This window comes from Camponotus vicinus, unplaced genomic scaffold (assembly GCF_025532165.1).
Source record: "Camponotus vicinus isolate PSW18456_S1 unplaced genomic scaffold, iyCamVici1.0 SCAF_4, whole genome shotgun sequence".
In the NCBI taxonomy this organism is placed as follows: Eukaryota; Metazoa; Arthropoda; class Insecta; order Hymenoptera; family Formicidae; genus Camponotus; species Camponotus vicinus.
In genome coordinates this window covers 7,087,137-7,109,165 of record NW_028141976.1, presented here as the reverse complement: position 1 = coordinate 7,109,165, position 22,029 = coordinate 7,087,137, and the positions used below count along the sequence as shown (strand labels likewise).

General features: G+C 31.1%; 1 protein-coding gene across 2 annotated transcripts in view; it reads right to left on the bottom strand.

Annotated features, from left to right (window-relative positions):
• LOC145969909 (lachesin) overlaps positions 1-22,029 on the bottom strand; it is a 118,180-nt gene that overhangs the window by 14,659 nt on the left and 81,492 nt on the right. For both annotated transcript variants that reach the window (XM_083096236.1, XM_083096234.1), the window contains exon 6: positions 8,436-8,649. In XM_083096236.1, the coding sequence (XP_082952362.1) occupies positions 8,436-8,649 (214 nt within the window). The remainder of the gene's footprint in view (positions 1-8,435; positions 8,650-22,029) is intronic.

The following is a 22,029-nucleotide window of genomic DNA, read 5'->3' as shown; positions in this document are numbered from 1 at the left end:
TGCTAATCAATCAAAAGTGGAATCAATCATGGAAAGATAATCTTCTTTTAATATCTGTTTCTATCATTAATTGTTGTACTCGTACAGAATTTTTAACAACTTTCAACGTAAATTGAAGCCATTTATTCTTTCGTCTGGATGTTTATATTGATTTTGAAATTTATAAATCAATAGTATTGAGCAATATATGACACACAGAATTTTCAAAATATTTAAATCGAACATTGGATTGATAAATTCACGATTTGGACGTAACGTTTCAAAGCGATTATACGAACATGTGATATTTTGACAGCTGCATATTTTGAAAAAAAAATTTACGTCTGCTGCTGGTTATCTACTTTCGCGAAGCACATCGTATTAGATGTCAAGCATTTCAATTGATTGATTTCAAAAACACTCGCTCCAATAGTATTTTTATAAATATTATTGACATATTGCAATGTATGTGTTAAACATTTTTATTCGTGATGAGTTATATTATTTGTATATGACAATAGTAAAGTAAATATAAAGATGGAAAAAAAAATCGTGACTTTGAATTTTTTTTATAAGATAAAAGTATTTAAAAGCGTCTTCTATTTTTTTCTTTTTTGTTGATTAGTACCTAGCTATTATAATACACTAAAAAAAGAGGCCAATTATAATTGCATAGTAAAAAAATCATAGTTGAGATTCTATTTTTATAGTTATTACCACTATAATATATTGATTAATAATAATAACTTTAACTTTACAGTTGGCATTAAAAATAACTATATTTATGGTAATTACAACTATTTTTTTTTATTAGTGTAATATCTTATACATTTACGTTTCAACACGTTTGCGTTTTTAATAAAAATCCATATCTATTACACTCTTTCCGCACAAGTTATTATTTTCTATTATTTATTGCATTATTTGCATTACAACCTCATAACATTTCTCTTCAACTTGAATAAGAAAGATATTCTATGATATGTTCGCAAGCATCATTTATAAGCATTGGTCGAGTTTCTTGACACAGGAAAATTTTCAAGGAGTTTCTGATCCTGACTTTGAGAAATACTGTCGAGATGACTCACGTTTTGCGGTATCTCGCGAGGAGCGAGGGCGAATTTTAAGTCCGCTCACGCCCTGGCGCGTTTCACCCTTTCACTCGACGCGACCTGACACGCCGCGCGTCGACGACGAGGGAACAAGAGAGGGGAAGGGCATGATAGTGGATCAGATGTGTGAGAGAGAACACTGTAAACACGCCGACCAATATTCGCGTACTCCAGCTAGTCTAGATACGCTTTTACTGGCCGACCACTGTCACGACCCCGAACGGATAGTCGAGATGTGATTCGAAACGTTTGCGCGCGATCTGAGGGCATCCCCGACCCTGGAGTGAATATACGTCGATTCCTGCGGGAACTGTCGCAGTTTAAAATCGCTAGAGCGTACGCCCTTGTCCGATGCTTGTCTGAACAATTTTTTGACAGCCTTTACAAAGCGTTTACGCGGGCCACCCCCGCTTTATCGCAAGGAGAGATCCGATGTCGTTCTTGTAAAACGCGACGTTTCGATTATGAACTGGGTTCAGGAGAAATTTTTACTTCTTGTTTACAGACTTCTTGCTCTTTTCGCGATGAGAAATATTCTAATTTTTTTTATGCTCGAACAATAGCACAGAATATTTCAACGTGATACATTTTCACCTTGTTTAATGTCACTCAACTGTGTGTCTCTATTAAAAAAATATTATTCGGAAAAATATAATTAAAACAAGATGTTTTTCATTTAGTTCGAATAGTTCTTTGTTTTCTTTATATGTATGTATAATTTTACAATATTTTTATGAAAAATTTTGAAGATATTTTATAAAATCATTTATTTTGAAAAAAAAGAGTAAAATGATCTGATATTTTGTAATATTTATTTTATTTTTATAGGGGGTCAAATCTTGTAGAAAACAAACAGATTCAATTACAATGTTTTTTTAATCAGATCACTTTATATTAAACAGCAATCTATATATTACGCTCCCGTGTGAAACAATGGAATAAATTTGTACATTTCTATCTCTCTTTTTATCGTTTTTGGATATTCTCGTAGCATTTTTTATGTAATCAAAACAAATTCTCAACGCGGATCGTTAATCGCAAACGAAACGTTGCTATTCCGTCGCATATAAGTATAATAAAACTGACATAAATATCGCACGACGTGGCGTAAACTATATCACGTGAGAAATAACACCGACCCACTGAGGATTAATAATTCAAAGTCTCTCGCGGGCGTGGAAAAGAAGCGTTGAGCCATTTATAACGGCGATGCGGATAGCCGAGTATCATTCGCGACTTATCAGACGTGTTGCATGTTATCCGTAGTAATTAAATGGGAAACTAAGAGGGCCGTGTAAATTAGAAATTCGAGATGTTACGTACGGGGAATTGGGCGGCTTATATAAAGTGCTATGGAATATTATATCGCGCGCACATCGGTTATTGGAAGCTTAAGGACGATGTGCCGGTATCGGGTGATCAAAGTCGTAGTGGTTTTGCCAAGAGACATACAGAAAGAGTGAGAGAGAGAGAGAAAGAAGAGCCCGGGGTAATCTTCTAAGAACAAAATATGTTCAGAGTTAGAACAAATGGACGAAGGAGTGCGCGCCTTGCTCGGCAATTGTATTTTAATGAGAGCTCATTAAGGCCGAGTTTAAAACTATCTTCATTTCAAAGACAATATCACGATCATATTGATTCGAAAGTTATACTCCGGATTCCTTCCGATTCACTGCCTTCATTAAATTCACCTTTCCTTCTGAGTTCTTATTCTTAGTATTTTCAATTAGATCTTTTTCATCCACTTGCGCGCTGCGTTTCGACAGGTTTATTTCAATTTTCTTTATAAGGATGTACGCGTCCTCGGAAATTAATATTTGATTAGACTTGCGAGTATTATATTTGTATAATTAAATAAATAAGATGGTTATTTTTAATAATTATAAAGATAACCAGATACTATACTATTATAAAATTATTCTATTTTACAAAATAACGGAAGTAGCTTATTCACGTCACATTACTTGAAATTAAATTAATAATCAATTCGATGAGAACAAAATAGAAATCCAAATAAAAATATTAATTTACGAAAGTTAGTGGAAGTAGAAGTTTTATTATAAATGTACTTTATATACAATAAACTTTTAGTTATTTCTGTTTTTTGTATTTTTGACTTTATATCCAATTTAATCAGGATTTCTAAAGTAGAAATTTAAATAAAAAACTTAAAGAAAGCTGAAATAATTAGTTTTAAAACTAAGTAAACAAGAATCTATTATTTAAATCGTAAGATTGTGTCTAAATTTCTTTAGAACTCAAAGAATGAAAGCAAAAGTTCATGCTTTTATCAGTGCTTTTTGCTGAGCACTTTTATATTTGATAGCAGATAATTCCATTTATTAGGTTCCATCTTCTCCGAAGCTTTGATGCGATCGAAAGGTCAACAACGGGGAAAATACCCTAAATTCTGCAGACGAGAGCACTTACGGGGAAAAATATAAATATTAAAGACACGTAAGAAAAGACTTTAGTTACGTATAGCGTGCCAAGATGCTCCAAGCAAAAACATGAACCGACATCTCGAGAAAATTACGCGGTGCTGCATACATAAAATATATACTGTCAGGAATTAGAGTATGCATTATAAATAACTTGGCATTATAAATTAACTCTGGTATAAATAAGAAAACGTAATCAGAGCACAAATGCGATTCATCTTACAATAAATCATCTAAAACAAATCGATCCTCGAAGGACGTTGCTTAAGTATTACACATATATGAAATAATATACAGGGTGTCCTAGACCACCCGTACACCCCTTTTCTTTCAAAAACTAAGCATTTTAGAGAAAAACGTTTTCGACAAAAATTGTATGGTTTTGAGGGGAACATAAGATGGTGTCATTGGTTTGACCTTGGATGGCATCGTTAAGGTGAGGTCAAGGACACCTTTAATTTCTTAAATGGAACCACCTATTTTTTATTGCATATTCTTATAGCTTATGTCGAGAGCTTTCCAAAACACTATAATAAAGTATTTTTTCATCAAGTACTTTTCGAGTTATAAGGCTTGAAATAATTTCTTAATTTTACATAAACCATAAAATATCTAGTAAAATATTCATTTTTCGATTATCTTACCTTAATACTTTTATGTACAAAATAATGAGAGGAATCAATTGGTGTAAAGAAAACACAAAATTGTTTCGAAAAAAAAAATGTAATTGTTAATTGCAAATTACATTTTTTTTTCGAAACAATTTTGTGTTTTCTTTACACCAATTGATTCCTCTCATTATTTTGTACATAAAAGTATTAAAGTAAGATAATCGAAAAATGAATATTTTACTAGATATTTTATGGTTTATATAAAATTAAGAAATTATTTCAAGCCTTATAACTCGAAAAGTACTTGATGAAAAAATACTTTATTATAGTGTTTTAAGTGTTTAGTTTTTGAAAGAAAAGGGGTGTACGGGTGGTCTAGGACACCCTGTATATAAATATGCATATGAAATGTATGTATACATACATACATCAACACAGCTTGTTATGTCCTATATTACAAAAATTTTATATTATCACACATACATACACCTTATTTATTTATAAATAATCTTATTAATAATTAGACCTTAAATCAATTAGATCGATTAATTGAAAAAATTAAATAATATTCATGAAGATAGAATATTTTTGATATTATTATATGTGAATTATCAAGTTATACACATTTGCATATCGTCTTTTTTTTTACTTAAAATATTTATGTTATACATTCATATCGAAGTAGGATCAGTCCGATCAATATAGAGCTTGATCTGTCGCGTTCAATTCCTTAAATTGTTTTCACCCTCGTCTTTTGAGATGTTAAGGAGAAAGAAGAAGCGCGTGCGGGCAGAGAAATGTATTGAAAGCATTTCAGACGATGGTATATAAATATGAAAGAAGCAGTGAGAAAGACTCACATATATGTGAATGTAATTCGGCAAAAAATAACGGGGAGCAAAGATAAAAGCTCAAGAAAATGATATAGATAAAATTATAGTATTTACCAGATGATTCCAAAATATTCTGTATAAAAAAATATCAAGATAAAGAATATTTGTATTATATAGACATACAAAAGCGACAAGCTGTGAAAAATGATATTAACTATAAACCATAAAAACACGTAATAGATATTTCTGAAAAATAATATAACCACCTATGCCTCTGTAATTTTTGCATCGTAAAAGAAAATATAAAAAGTATACATATGTATATAATTTTTAAAAGTTTTATAAAGTTCTTTCTAAAGAAGAAAAAATTAAAGTGATATGTATTTTCTAAAGATATTATTATTGTGATAAAAATATACTGTATTATTTGATGAAATATACTGTATTATTTGATGAAAGTCTTTTTTGCTCAAAGTAGCATCTCAGACAGGATATTATCCTATAACAAAAATTTCGTCCAAGTAGATAGATCATCTTTTGCTGTTTAGTTGTTCTTGTGCTTATTTTGTCTTTGTACATGTATAAAGATTTATTAAATTTATAAAATATTGTTTGTTCTAGACACACAATATCTGTCAGTATGAAACGCGTACTAACGTTGATAATAATTTATACAAAAGATGCGTTGTTAGAATATGGCAAAAGAAATATATATATAAAAGAATTTATAGATATAAATTTCTATTTTATTTCTCTTTCAAAAATCCTCTCTCTTAATCTAAATTATTTTCTATTTAAAATATAAAAATATAAATAACATAAAAATCGATTCTCGATAATATATGTATGTGTATATATCTCAGTACATATTTTTTATATAATATTTTCTACATAATATAAATATTTGCGATAGTTTAATCAGTATCATATATATTTTCAAATATATAAAAAAATCAGAAGTAATTTCTCTAATTGTCAACAATCGCCACCAATCATAACTTAATCTATATACTAGTAGTACTCTATTTGAAAGTTATTGCTTGGAAGAAATCCATAAAAATCATGTGCAAGAGTGCGATCGAGAGTGCTAAAGTTCAAAAGGTTGGGTAAATGGCCGAGGCTCAACAGCGCGTGTTGCGAGGGCATAAATATCAAAAGCATCCTTAGGAAAAGAGTGGTGAAACCGCGTGGAGCACGGACGTCGAAAAAAGGGCACCGAAATCCCGAGGAAATTAGATAGCCTCGCGCATAAGAGATGCCGCGCCGGAAAAAGCCGAATCTAAATGCAAATATGCGGCTGGCTGGCGCGCGTGCATCGAGAGCTGGGCGTAGCGTCGAGAATATTTCGTGAAATTCCCGCGACACAACAACGGGAAAGTATTTTCGCGCTATCGATCTCCCCTCTTTACGTGTCTGTCACTTAATAAAATCTAAATAAAAATGTCTGTCGCCAGATAACCGTTCGTACGGTAGTGGCTTATTCGGAAGGGTAAAGCCGAGCATAAACATTTAAAAATCATGCTCTGCTGTTTTTTCACCCCTCTTCTGATCAAGGATAAAAGTAGACAAGTTACGCGAGAAATATCTAGAGAATGTTGCAGAAGCGCACAAATTGTTGAGACAGTTAGATAGGCATTATAGCGACGGGAAAAAGCGCTATAGACACGTTCTTATCAGCATACGGACAAAAGCATTGCAGCATTCTTTGCGTACGATGCTCTTCACGACCTCCTTTCCATAGGAAAACTAAGATATACGTTATGTACATGCGACCACATACGGGAAAGTTTGCGCGTTTTTCTCATACGTTTGCACACGAATTGTGCGTTCGTCGCGTTGTATATACACATGTATTTATTCCGTATAGTAAAGTGTGTGTGAGTTGAATATCATACATAAGGAGATGCGATGAAAGATGTGAAGGAAAACGCCAAGATGTACTGTCGAGACGAGTTTTTTTGCTGGAAAAAGTAATTTATCATTATTCGACATTATCATTATATACATACAAGTTTCCTCGTTTGACAAATATCTGAAACGTTAAGAATTCTAAAGGAAAATATCGTAATATAATTTATGAATTAGAAATATTATTATTGTAAAAATACTTTTTTAATAAAGTATAATTTTTTCTTTTAAGTATAATCCATTCATCGCTATCTTCTATAAGCTTTCACTATTTAAAAATATATAAACTGAAATAAGATAATAGAGAAGCATAGCTAATTTTTTATGATATGCAAATTTGTTATAAATTTATGTTATATGATATATATATATATATATATATATATATATATATATATATTCATTCACATTTATAATAATAATATAAATTATAATCAAACTTAAGCTATACAGCTTTTAACCTTAAGCTATAGAGACAAAATATTAAATAAAAGTAAATAAAATTTTATAAATACAAAAAATATATTATACAAGGTGTCCCATTTAACTTGAGACATCGAAGTAACTCGAAACCATGGCGGTTTCGGTGAGAATGTTTTAAACAAAAGTTGTATGGTTTTAAGGAGGCCATAAGATGGTGTAATTGTTGGTTTTACCTTGAAAAGTCGTTTGAAGGTCACCTCCAACTTTTTAAATGGGACACCCTATATACTTTTGCATATTCTTATAGCTTGCCTCGAGAGCTTTCCAAAACACTATAATAAAGTATTTCTTCATTGAGTACTTTTCGAGTTATGAGGCTTGAAATAATTTCTTAATTTTACATAAACCGTAAAAAATATATTGTAAAATATTCACTTTTCGATTATCTTACCTTAATACTTTTATGTACAAAATAATGAGAGAAATCGATTGGTGCAAAGAAAACACATAGTTGTTTTTGAGAAAAAATATGTAATTTGCAATTAAGAACTACATATTTTTTCTTCGAAACAACTATGTGTTTTCTTTACACCAATTGATTCCTCTCATTATTTTGTACATAAAAATATTAAGGTAAGGTAATCGAAAAATGAATATTTTATAGATATTTTATGGTTTATGTAAAATTAAGAAATTATTTCAAACCTCATAACTCGAAAAGTACTCAATGAAGAAATACTTTATTATAGTGTTTTGGAAAGCTCTCGAGGCAAGCTATAAGAATATGCAAAAGTATATAGGGTGTCCCATTTAAAAAGTTGGAGGTGACCTTCACGTGACCTTCAAACGACTTTTCAAGGTAAAAGCAATGACACCATCTTATGGCCCCCTTAAAACCATACAACTTTTGTTTAAAACATTCTCACCGAAACCGCCATGATTTCGAGTTACTTCGATGTCTCAAGTTAAATGGGACACCCTGTATATACATATATATACATAGAGGATAGAATATATATAATAAGCAAGTATTATATAATAATAAATTATTCATGATTGTAATAAAAAATTATAACTGACAAGAGTGTATAATTGCTGATTAATTTCGTGATAAAGTCTGGCGCTTACCGACGACGTCAAGCAAGAGAAATATACTCGTCGGTGGATGAGTGGACACTTGGCACTCATATAGTCCGGCATCCCTCGGTTGGACGTATTTTATTTGAAGAGTCCAATCCTCGCTGTGGTGGAAATGAATTGCCTGAAACCGCTCGTCGTTGGCGTACGTCGTCAGTCCTACAGTCAGTAATTCCTGTACGTTCTTTCGCTTGATCCATGACACCTGCGAGTCACAGAAAAAAGATTTCTTAGTAAAGATAATCTGGTACTCATGAACAGTATTCCGGTCCAAAAAAATAAAAGAACTTTATTTTTAATAACAGATTTTATTTTGTGTCTGTGTCTTGTGATTTTTAATTGATAGTTAGACAAAATATTTTATTTTCCTTATTAGAAAAATCAATATACATTAATTGTGTCATGATTTTTGTCTCTGTAAAATCAATATTCATTTAATTTTTTACATTAATTAGATCGTATAACAATATAATAGCGTAATAATTGCAAATATAAAAAAATTATTAAATTCAAAGTTAAATTGCGAGATAAAATATTTCCATAATTTCAAAATTGAAAAGTGAAAAATAAATTAAAAAATTCTAAAGTCATATATGTATGTAAAAATTATTTAATTTCTATATATGCATAGATGAAAAAATTGCTGGAAAATTCTCTCGATTTTAACGCAGCGAGAATAGAATAGAGAGTTTACATACATGTTATAACAAAATTATATTATTCATATATATAAATATGAATAATATAATATAAAATACATAAATATAGTAAAAATAATATAATATATATATAAAAATATGCCTTACAATAATTTTTTATATTATTTTTAATTATTTTACGCGAATAACTAAAATGAATTTCGAGTTCACTGCATTCAATTTTTATGAAATTATCTGTTGTTATAGCTTTTATTTGATATAATAAGTGGAGATACAGATTGCTAATGTAGCTGTCACAATTGTTAGCCATACCGTTGGACTACTGTCCGTATATAATGAACAGTAATCACTGTCCGTTTATAACGGTTAGTAACTACTGTCCGACATGGCGATCCGCAACTACTGATACGTCCGTAGAACACAAACAGTAACTACAGCGCGTAACTACTGTTCTACAATCTATATGTTTGTTATTACATTAATGACTCGTGCCTTATTTCTGCATACGTAGGTTATACTATGTAAAGATTAGTTGTATAAACAAAGATGTATATGAAGTATCTCATGCGTAGTCGAAATATATCGCGACTTTTAGCATGATTTAGTAAATTTGTATCCTGAAAAAATACATGAATTTATAAAGACGGTAAATAATAAAATAAAGCATAAATTGCTATATTTTTTTCTTTTAGATTGTCTCGACACCAAATAATATTTCAGTATACTTTAGAATAAAATCCACACGTTATGATAACTATCAAAATGCACATATATAATTGAGAAACAAAACTTTGCTTTTTTATGCATAAATTGCAAAAAAAATTTACAAATAAAATTTCTTATATTTTTACAGAAATACAGTTACGTATACAAATACTGTTTTTTAGAAAAACATAAGTTATGAGTTCTCTTTTAACCTCATATAAGGCTGGCTTTTATATTGTAATATCCCATTTGCAATTTTAATGACTTTCTAGTGCAAAAAATTTATATTATTGTATATACGTTTTATACATTCTTATGGTTTTCATTTCTGTCTAAAAAACTGCTACAACTATATATCCTTTTATGCGTTTTCTCATGTACGTATTAAATTTTATTAGAATAACTTTTCTCTACAAAATCCATAACAGCCTTCTTTACATTTTAAAGCATCTTTGCATCAATTATTTCATTGCCGTAAAACTCGCATCTCCGCTGATAGAGTCATTTTAATGCGTGATATCGGCTTAAAAGCTTAAACAATGAATATTCCCATTAGCTTGGCTCCCTCATCACTATAGTTAATTATGAACATCTCGCGCGCGAGAGATGGAGAGAGGTGCGTGTTACCTATACCAAATTAGGCGTTATAAAGTTCATGACGTCAATGCCAACAACCATTATCACGCACCGGATACTCATAACTTATAATTGATAAAAACTTGCAACAATCAATAACTGCGATATATGTATATATATACACATATACACATACATGTATACATATATATACACACATATATATGACGGTCAGTAACTACAGCACGTCAATAACGCTCGGTAACTATCGTACGTATTTCCACCTCACTTGGACTACCTGAAAGCCACCAAGAAGCGCCGTCAGCCAGAATAATCCGACGACTGTGCCGTGAGATGATTGTAGGGCTCGTGACCGGAATTGATCGTGAACTCCAAAGACGTTCAGATCCCCCTTGATAACCACATATTTTTTACCCCTTTGTCACGCTACTATTTCTTGCGATAAAGAGAAATATACGTGTTGAGTAAGGAGTATCGTGATGCATAAAACATTTGTTATTTATAAACCGAAAAGTGTTTGCATTAGAAGCATCGCGATATCATCTACGCATTGACTTTATAAATATTATAATGTATCTTTATGTATTTTATTCGTGAATATATATGCGTAACAATAAAAATGAAAGCTCGAACATCGTTTTCCGAATATTCTTCTATGTATTACTGTTCCCGTCTTACAATTAGTTTGGTATGTATTACTGTTCCCGCTTCTGTTCGCACAGCATAAACTGGTGATATTTGTTCGTAGAAGAATATATTGTAGAGAAATTTTCCACGGAGTTGATCAGAAGATATATCTCAGCAAGAAAATATTTTGCTACAACTTGGCCAGTATCCATTTTCGCATTTCGTCGAACGAAAAATTTACAGTATGTAAATCTAAACTAGTCGTTTACTGGACAGAAAACGTCAGAATAGTTAACTTTATATTGCGTCAGATTAAAAAAAATTTTAAATAACTTATTTCAATGTGATTTAAGCTGAGAAAATTATATCAAACGTAACCGAATGCTAGAATGTAAATAAAGAAAATTTCATCAAAATCGGCTACTGTAAATACTAAAAAGTTTTATAGCAAACTTGTTTCTATTGAATTGAACCGTCTCTGTACATCTAATATGTAGACAATGTCTGCAAACACAGTGTTTTACAAACAGTAGAACGAAATATTCGTAATGTATTCATATACGTGTACATACTAGAAGAAATACCAAGAAATTTGCATAAGAAATAAAGAAAAATATTTTTCTAGAAAAATTCACAGCGCAAAATATAGAAAAATAAAAAGAACAGACCACACATAGAAAACCAAATGTAATTAACTTTTTTATTTTAGTTGACGGCATCTTCTCAATTTCTGCAAATTTTTATTTTTTATCATTGCTATTATTATTTTTTATTATTATAAATTAATTATATTTAATTATATTTAATTCTAATTATTTATATTTAGTTAGGTAATTAAAAAGATGTATTTAAAAATATTATTAATTAAAAAGATATATTTATAAAGCATGTATGGTTTTCTAATTTTTAAATTTAAAATTAAGTAAACACTTAATTTTGAGATTTATATGTTTTATGAAAAAAATGTTTTATCTAAAATTTAGATATTTAATGTTAAATGTATATAAATGTGAATCTAATTATGAACCTCACTTGCTTTCCATTTACACCAACTCAAATAATTCTTACTTGTGACGTCATAACTCACAAGTTAGATGCACTTTCTTTTCGATGTTGGCAAATGAGATTCAACTAATTTTTGAGATTTAACTATTTTTTACTCATAATCTAAACACTCGAGACCATGTGCTTTTTTTAGTGAGTCTGATAGACTAACATTAAAAGTGAAGTTATGAACCTTATTTACCTGTATTTATTTATTTCCTTTTATTCCCTGAATAATGACGTCACTCTAATCTAACAATAAGTATAAAATATTCATATAACTGAATGATTCAGTATCACTTTAGTGCAAAGCAACTTATATCTGTAATCTAATAATCACATACACACATATATTGTATTTATATATTTTTTCTTTATAAAATATCTAAAAATTTTTGTAACTAATTTATGTATTAAATGATATTAGTTTTTAATGTTCATATCAGAGCTACTTGTTTATACACATCTAAATGCAACTGATTTATTTCACCGTAATAATCGTTATTTGTATAATGCTATCAGACCAGAATCTTATATCTTCTTTATAACGAAAAAATATCTTATGTATCATCTGAATGGCCAATATCATTAACCTGTAATTTTAATGAAACTATATTTTATCTAATAATGTAACACAAAAAGCGTATATTAATATATCATAGTAGATATTGTTGCAAACTTTATCGTATATTTTAACTGTTCCGTATAAAATGATTTAAAATAATCTCTCCGCTCTCTCAAGAAAACACATAATCGATAGCGAAATATTACAGAAAACTCTCAATTTAGTCCGAAGTAGAACATTGGATCCGAGAAATATAAGTATTAAAAGTACTTGAAAAGGAAGTTCATACGTATGTACTATTCCCCAACTGGACACAATATAAAGTACTCTCCGAAATCTCGAAAAAATTAGACGACAATGGGAGAAAAGAGAGGTTCTTATTCTTTATATTTGTTATCATCATGTTGTTTAAAATAAGCAGATTCGGGGAAGTACGAGACACTAAGAGATATTTCTGTTAAAGGAAATAATGGCGGGAAATAAGCATAACAATCGATATCCGTTTTCTCGAACAATCTACGATGCCTAGAAACGGTCAGTATATGCCATCATAAGAAAAGCTATCGGCAAGGATTATCCGGTGAATGCGCGATCCTCTTCGAACGATGGTACCGCTCCTAGACAGAATTGACCAGCAAAATCGGAAAGAAAGAAGTCTGCTCGCGACGATAGGATCTTTTCATCCATATATGCCTTTATATTCTCCGTAAAGTTCTAAGCACCTGCTAAAGCGAGATTGAGGAGCTTTTTCTCGCGGAAAATTGAATTCCATCGATTGGGCATACGCCGCGCCATCGTCCGGTTCTAACGACATCACTTTAATCGAAACGCTTCAATCAATCTTGTGCAATCATGATTTTATTAATGTAATTATTGTAGATTTTATTATGACAAATCCGCTTATTTTTAAACATGAAATATTTCTACTTTGCTTCTTCCATAGAAACAATTATTAACTAATATTTGAATGAAAGTAATGGGAAAGATATATTCAATTATTTTTTTTTAAGGAAACAATTTCCTATTTATTTCGTTGAAATAACGTCGATATAAATGATTTAACAAAAATGTAGCATAGAGATAACATGAGAGACAATCAACAACAATAGCTGTCAAAACAGCTAAGCAGAATATTTCGATGTTTATAATTATTTTCTAAATTACTATATTATCTTTATATCAGATTAATAATAAAGAAATTTGTCGTATTGATAATATCAATGCATAGTTGAAATAAATTAAGTGTAATCGCATTTGTCGTCATGTCACAATTGGAAAATATGTTCACCGTACTGCAAGTCGAACGTAAAATATCGTTGCCGCCACATATACTATTTCGCATGGTTTATTCGGTCAGATTGTCCCGGGAATTTATTCATTCGCAGGGCCAACCATATTTCATCAAGAATAAGAGTACTCGACTTCCTTATCTTTATCGAAATATTCCATAACAAACATACAGGTAGCAATTTATTTAAACATGTCTCCATATCTTAGAATTACAATTTTCTTTTAAAAGCCACGCAATTTGAAAGAGACGACAAATTGAGACATATGTATTACTCCATTTATTTTTAACGAAGATATTGTTTTATTTCTATTTCAACAATTTTAGACTTAAAAATATTATTTTATATTTTCTAGTAAGAAAAATATTTCTTCTTTGAAATTAAAATAGTAACATTTTCGTTTTGCAAAATATACTTTCAGAGAATATTTTTTTAACGTGTATTTCTATTGATTATATATAATATATAAACTGTGTTTCTCTCTCTCTAAGAAATGTACACAGAAATATATGTAGTTGGAATACGATCAGAAATACGTAAACTTGAGAATGCTCTAACGAGAAAATTAATTTATTCCTTATGAATTTTAAATTCCGTTCTAGGTACAAGAAATCATTCCTACTGCGCATGCTAGTAAAACTCAAACGGATAGTCATTGTTGTGAGTTGAATGATATGGATTCAGGGACTGCTTATTTAATGATTGCGAAATTGTCGGAAGATGCCTGTGAGATATATTAATGTAAATGACAGAAATTGTTATTGTCGGCATGACATGGCCCTGTCGTTTCATATGACATGATGGCGAATAACAGTATTGTTGTACATTGCCCTATTCAATTCGAGAAGCGTTAGATATCGGTCACTAACTCGCTTAGATTACTAATTGGGCTTGGCTCTTTTGGGCCGATGCCAACCTATTGTGTAGTTATACTTTAGCAACATTGAATAGATAGAAACATGTGAGAATACGTCATACAACATTTGATGCAAATATATCTGCACAATATAACAGTTAAACATTTGCTTTTTAATAGAAATATTTGGTATATCTTAATTTTTGTATTTAAATTTTTTTGTAATTTGACTGATTATATACTTTAAAAAAGTATATCGTTGTGAAAGCCTATACTTTTATTTCCAATATAGCGATATATAACAATAAACTTAAGATCAAATTATTGATAGTTATTCCGATAATTATTCAATAATGTACTATGTAAATTGCTAAGAAAAATTTATCGAAAAAATATCTCTCATTACGCTCGATAAATTAAATAGCTCCTTTTGAGTGAAGCCGTACTTTTTTCTATCGCTACCGAAAGAAAGGTATTCGAGTTATTTAACGAAAGTCCGGAATTCAGTAATAAGCTTCAGCACAGCGAGCGTCTTATCGTCGAAGATGAATCTCTTGTCCTGGTTTTACAAACAACTTTAGATGCAAGTTTTCCAATCATTTCGTGCAGCAATTAATGGACTATACCGAGTTTTGATGAAGTCTAAATAAAATTTTCCGTTAAACATGAAATCTTAAGCGTACTGAAACTATATATATATATATATATATATATATATATATATATATATATATATATATATGATATTATATTTTATATTATATTTTATATTATATACATATATATTATAAATAACTTATTTTATTATATAATATTATATTATAAATGACTTATTTAAAATATACTCAATCATTTTAAGCTTATTTTTTATTTTTCGTTTTTTCTGATTTATTTATTTTTTTTATTCCATGTTGTACATGCATTTTTATTTTTTTTCTCCTTTCTCTCTTATATGCATATTTTTATTCTTCTATTTTCTCCAGCCTCCTTTCCGCTATCGCTTTACGGTTTCTTGCATTTGTATGTTACATATTATATGATATATTCAGTTCCTTTTTTTATATACATGACTCGTCTATTCTTTAGTCTTGCCAACACTTTTTGTATATACATCTTGTATATATATATTTATATATAATTCTTTCACAGAATGTAATAAGATTTTTATATTCATAGATATATATATGTATAGCGTAAAATAAATATTATTTGTAAATCTAATTTAGATTATATATGAGACTTTTTTGTTATCAATTTCTGAATTTAATCATTTTATAAGATTTTTGATGTTTTAATACAATTTTCTCGTATCTGTTTTGTCAAATTTTATTATTTTATTTTAAACTTTGATACATTTTCGTATATGTCATATATTATTACAACATGAAAAACATCGCTAAAATTTATTCCTGTAAAATATGCATGTGGACTAAAAACTTATGATTATTTTCACAGAAATATTGATATTATATGTTTTATGTTAGCATTCGTTGATTTAAATATAAAGAGAAATTTTAAACTTTGTAGTCACAAACTAAAACGTAATATATCAGTTTTCAACATAGATATATAAAATATAGCAAATTATATTGATAGTAAAATTCTGTAAAATTGTCACTATTTATTTTGCTTTCATGATTCGTGAACTGAAATAAAATATGCAAATATCCCGATGATAGTCGATACAGTTTTCGAAACGATCGCAATAAACTGCGAAATCCGGAAGAAGAAAGGCATTTTTTCTGGTGATAAAATTGTATATATTCTCCCTGCTCTTTTTCCTATCCGCCTTATTTTCTAAACTGCCTCTTTTCAATCTTTCCTCATCCTAACATCACCAGCGTCACGACGCGACGCTAAAATTGCCTGAACGATTTCGCGCAATTTCCGAGATGAGGCTTTGAATGTTTACTCACTGTCTGCAGATATTTTCTTCGCGGAGTCTTTTATGGACGAAGCTGAGAGAAGACGATGTGCGCCGTTTAAAAGCCGGTGAGAAGAATTGCAGAAAAGAGAACGATTGCACAGCTCGCGAACAGAATTGGCTGTATTGCCGGGAAAACAGAGTATGGGGTAGATGCAGACAGGGGGCAGGGGATGAGTCCGATAAATGGAGAGAATGGCCGTCGGCGAATTCTTGCGTGCTTTCTCAACTCCATCGTCGAGACTGCGGCAACGCTTCCGGGGGGAAACGCAGTGCTCTGTGCTGATTAGGATCAATGCCGTGCCATTGAAACGTAGGTAATAATGTGTATAGTACATTGCGCGTAATAGGGGATTCATTAAGCGACAAATTCAATTTTCGGCTAATTATGGATGAGAGCGGGGTATTTCCGCGAGGCTCAATGATAGGGGGAAGCTAACGCATCTAGCGCGTTGTCACGGAAATTTAAAGCAGCTTACAGCAAATCCGGCAACGACAACGCCATGAATCGATGATGTAGTAAGTAATCGAGACGTGCTTAACGCGTCAATCGTGAAGCACGTTTCGTGGGAAGCGTATCGAATGCGGGAACGTGAACGCTTTATGGCATATTCGCGGAAAAGGTATTACATAGCCACCGGCTGCAATTTTATTCGTGCTTGAAGGAAGAATTATTGATAGCGCCTTCAGAGCTTATTACATCGTGCTTTCAATTCTCTCTCTTTTCCTTATTTTAAAGAATTTTATAGAATATTTTACGAAAACAGATTTTTATTTGCGTATAAAAGACGCTGATAATCGTATTGATTTAAAAATGCTTCGGATAATTGAGTTGAACAAAGAAGAAAAAATCTCCTTATCCTTATGAGAAAACATAATTATGACATAATTATAGAATGCATTATTATTATAATAATAAAAATTAAATATTTTTTTAAAAATTCTTGGAAACGGGAAGAATAATTAAGTCAAGTTAGCATTTTTCGAGCATTTCGATTTGAAATGCGACTTAAATAGACAAATAAAAACTCAATCTACGATAAAGACCATTCGTATCTCTTAATTACGGAAATTCAGTTAATTGATACATTACCGACAGTGTTTTCCGTTATTTAGATAAAATTATCTAGATTTTCATCTAGATGCAATTATTGTTTATTTTATCTTTTATCTATATAATTCAAGTTTGTGGTATCTTTATCTGTATCTCAGATATAAAAAAGTGGTATCTTTTATTAAAAGATCTAAGATAATGTAATCAGTGTGCACTGAGTACAATTTTTCTAAACCATAGCAATTTACTGGCCGGCTACTCTAATCGGTCAATTTCAACCGTAATCGAGCCCACAACCTATGTAATACGGATTTAAAAGTGATCCACTTAATGATCGCGGCATTCGTAAACATGATGTGTCTTTGTTTAACTTTTAGCAAACAACAAGGATAAGATGATTCTGCGAGCATTGCGATCGTTAAGTGGAACGCAGTCATAATCACATTGGTCGATTGACATTGACATTGTGGACACGGCCTATACTCGTTATTGTTGTCAAATGAATACATGTTTATTTTCTGTAATTTTTTGTCTCGAATGTATTATTTTTATATATCCTAATTTGTTTTGGTAATTATGCACTTTACGGACGACTTCACCGATTTCAATGATCTTAACATATGTTGTCAAGCTCACTTTCTTGAGTAAGTATCAAAAGGTTTTAAGTGTCGCTCACTATTTATTAAAAAGTTATTAACGAAAAAGTTTTACGAATTATGTGCAATTTTTAGACATTATGTACATTTTAAGAGTCAAGGTGAAATGTACATGCGTGGATATAGTGTGTCCCCCCCCCTACGGGGGGGGCCCCACTTTCGGATAATATAACCTAACCTAAATCTATTTCTGATTTAAAACTGAAATTTGGTTTGAGATGAACCTTGCTTCGCATGAAAAGTTGCAAACACATGTGAACTTCGTTTTATCTCGCAAAGTACATGTTTGGAGACAGTAGGTTACGTCCCCCCGTAGGCTGGTAGCCGTAGGGGCCGTAGCAAGAAGGTTTCATTTTTAGAAGATATAACCTAACCCAAACCTATTCTAAAAACCAAATTTTAATTTTAAATCAGAAATAGGTTTGGATTAGGTTATATCTTCCGGAAGTGGAGCCCCCCCGTAGGGGAGGGGGCGGAACCTATTGTCTCCAAGCATGTACTTTACAAGATAAAACGAAGTTCACATGGGTTTGCAATTTTCACGCGAAGCAAGGTTCATCTCAAACCAAATTTTAGTTTTAAATCAGAAATAGGTTTGGGTTAGGTTATATCTTCCGAAGGGGGGACGGAACCCATTGTCTCCAAGCATGTACTTTGCAACTCAAACAAAGTTTACTCTACATTTAATGATGACCTTCGCTATATATTAAATATGTATTCCATCAAATATACCTTCTTAAACGTACATGCTGTGGCAAAATCATATTATATTCATTAAACTTTTTTCGTTAACAACTTTTTAATAAATAGTGACACTTAAAACCTTTTGATACTTACTCAGGAGAGTGAGTTTGACAACATATGTCAAGATCATTGAAATCGGTGAGGTCGTCCGTAAAGTGCATAATTACCATTGTTTTAAATATTATCTTAAAAGTATCTAGATAAAATATTTAACTAATTCATCTTTTATCTAGATACACTCAAACCGAATTATCTTTATCTTATCTGAGATATATAAGTATATGATTTATCTAATCTGTATCTAGATTATTTTAAGTTATCTAAGCGCGACACTGATTACCGATAATCAAGATAATTGATATTCTACTGAGAGGAATAAAATGTCCTATTTTATAAATAAGATTTCAAAGCGGTTTTTGAAACTTCATTCTCTTCCTCGAATAAATTGCGTGTGTATGTTGAACATTACATTATCAAAATCCGATCCCTTTTACGTTATCTAAAAATATTTGAACTTTCTACAAATAATTAGAGTTCCGTTTTGTTTTAACGTTGTTATAAAGTTTTTGATTAAAAGCACATTCTCCCATTCCGTAAATATTTTATCTATAAGTAGCGCTTGGCACGTTAATGTCTTCTGGACAGCAGGATAATACGTTGCACAGGAGAATTCCGTTCGGTACGAGCTCCTACGGATCATTAAGCTGCTTTAGCGAAGTGATAAATACTCCTTGCACTTTACAGCTTCCAGATACAATCTCTCTCTTCCTCTGTCTTTCCCTTCTCCCGTAAACCTATCGGACGAGCACGGTAAAACAAATATCATGTCATCCGTCGCGGTACATATTTCCCCGTTATAGGACAAGCAGATATTTATTTATCCGAAGGAAGGAATTCTCTCTCTCACAGGGGAGATAAATCTAAGAAAAGATACAGAGTAGATTGTAGCAACGATGCGAAGGGGTTGAAATAACCACGCCCATATTCTAATCGATTTTATCGTCCACTTGATTAATGAACGCATCTTTAATGGAATCGAAAATAATTGCATATGATGAAAATACACGAAGCGGAAATTAACAGCCCAATCGGCTCTTTTGTTGTGTAATTTTTCTCCGATACGTATTGATTCTCTTCTTTGAAACGAGGAAGATGATGCTTTTGACGGCATATGCGATATACGTACGAAAAATGATGGAAGACTGAAAAGTTACGGGAAATAAAATGAATTAACTGTATCGGTCATGAGAGAAATCCGAGGATGCATAGCACAATCACCAATTGAAATCGATCTATTTACATGGTTGTACAACCGCGCGCTGGCTAACAGAGTCTGTTCCGGTATATATACAAGAATGCGGCTATTTTCTCCTTTTATTCCCAAAGTATTGTGATAAACACACATTTATTGCTTGCGGAAACGATGGAATGTGTACGTACTCAGTATGCGCTGTTAACAATAACGGCAAATATTCGCTCTTTTTTAAATTCAATCTTAAATTTGATTGTATTCCGATCAATTAAATTATGAGATAGCAGTCATACATTCTGTTTTAAAAAGATTGAGTGTCATTTTAATTATTTTATTTCCAATTATTTCCACAATTTGCCTTATCATGTGTAAAATAATTTATTCAGAGATGGTTAGTTCATTGTTTCATGAATTAATTAGTAACAACATTAATAGCGTAATTAATTACGCAATGATATTAATATAATATAATTCAATATTCCCTTAAAAGCGATTAATTGTATATCGTATTAAAATATATTAAATTGACAATATTGCAAAAGGAAAACAAGCCATAAGCAAATAATCATTATTTATTTAATTATATAAATGTTTTTTATATTTATCTTAGGAAAATTTGCGTGCAAAACAATGAAATCATTAGTTAAATGCTATGTTATACATTTCGGCATCAATTTTCCTCGACGCTCTCTCTCGTTCCGCTCTTCTCTTCATTCTCGAAATAGTGCGATAAATACAAGGCCCCGCACTTGTAACACACTGCTTAGCTATAATAACGCCCTTCCGTATCTCTCCAATTCGGTCTTAGAATAATTTCTCCCTCGGGCAGTTTCTCGAAGAATAAAGAAGCGTAATGTATGTGGAATGTACTTTCATGACAATGCACCGTACTTCAAATAATAGTCTATTGCAGACGTAAGGTTCAGTCTCACTTAACAGCATTATATGACACTTCATTAAACGTTAAAGCGCCAATTTTATCGCCAATATAAATGGGCGATAATTGCGCTCCGCTTTGTGAATTTTCTTTCTTACACTTTGGAGCCATTTTTTAAATACATTTTCTTATTTAAGAGTAATTCTCATCAGCGCTTCCGTTCGGAACTGCAATTTTTTTTAACCAAGTGCACTTATCTCATGCTACAATGAAATATGCATTTCGTCGGGTTATAGATATATTTTCCCTACCATCGCATCACATATGTATCGCATTTATATATGTGCAGCCGGTGACTCACTGACTGGATGCAAATAATACATGTATGCATATAACTAAAAGTACTATTTTTTGCAGATCACTCCTAATTCATGCTGCACCATGATTTATGCATTTCATGCTGTACCCGTTCTACTTTTTGACCAACTGGCGCTTGCGGTGCTCTAGTATACAGTGCGTTTTACTTAAAATTCGAAAATGCAAATACCGTCCTTCGCGGTGAATCGCAAAAAAAATACACTCCAATAACGACTTGCAGTGTATGTCAGTATTTTATTTATTTTTATATTTTTCTCTCTATGGCTACTTATAAAAACTCTGGACTAGAAATACGCTAAAGAAGAATATAATTAAATGAATATGCTAATATTCTAATATTTGTAATATTTCCCTCTGT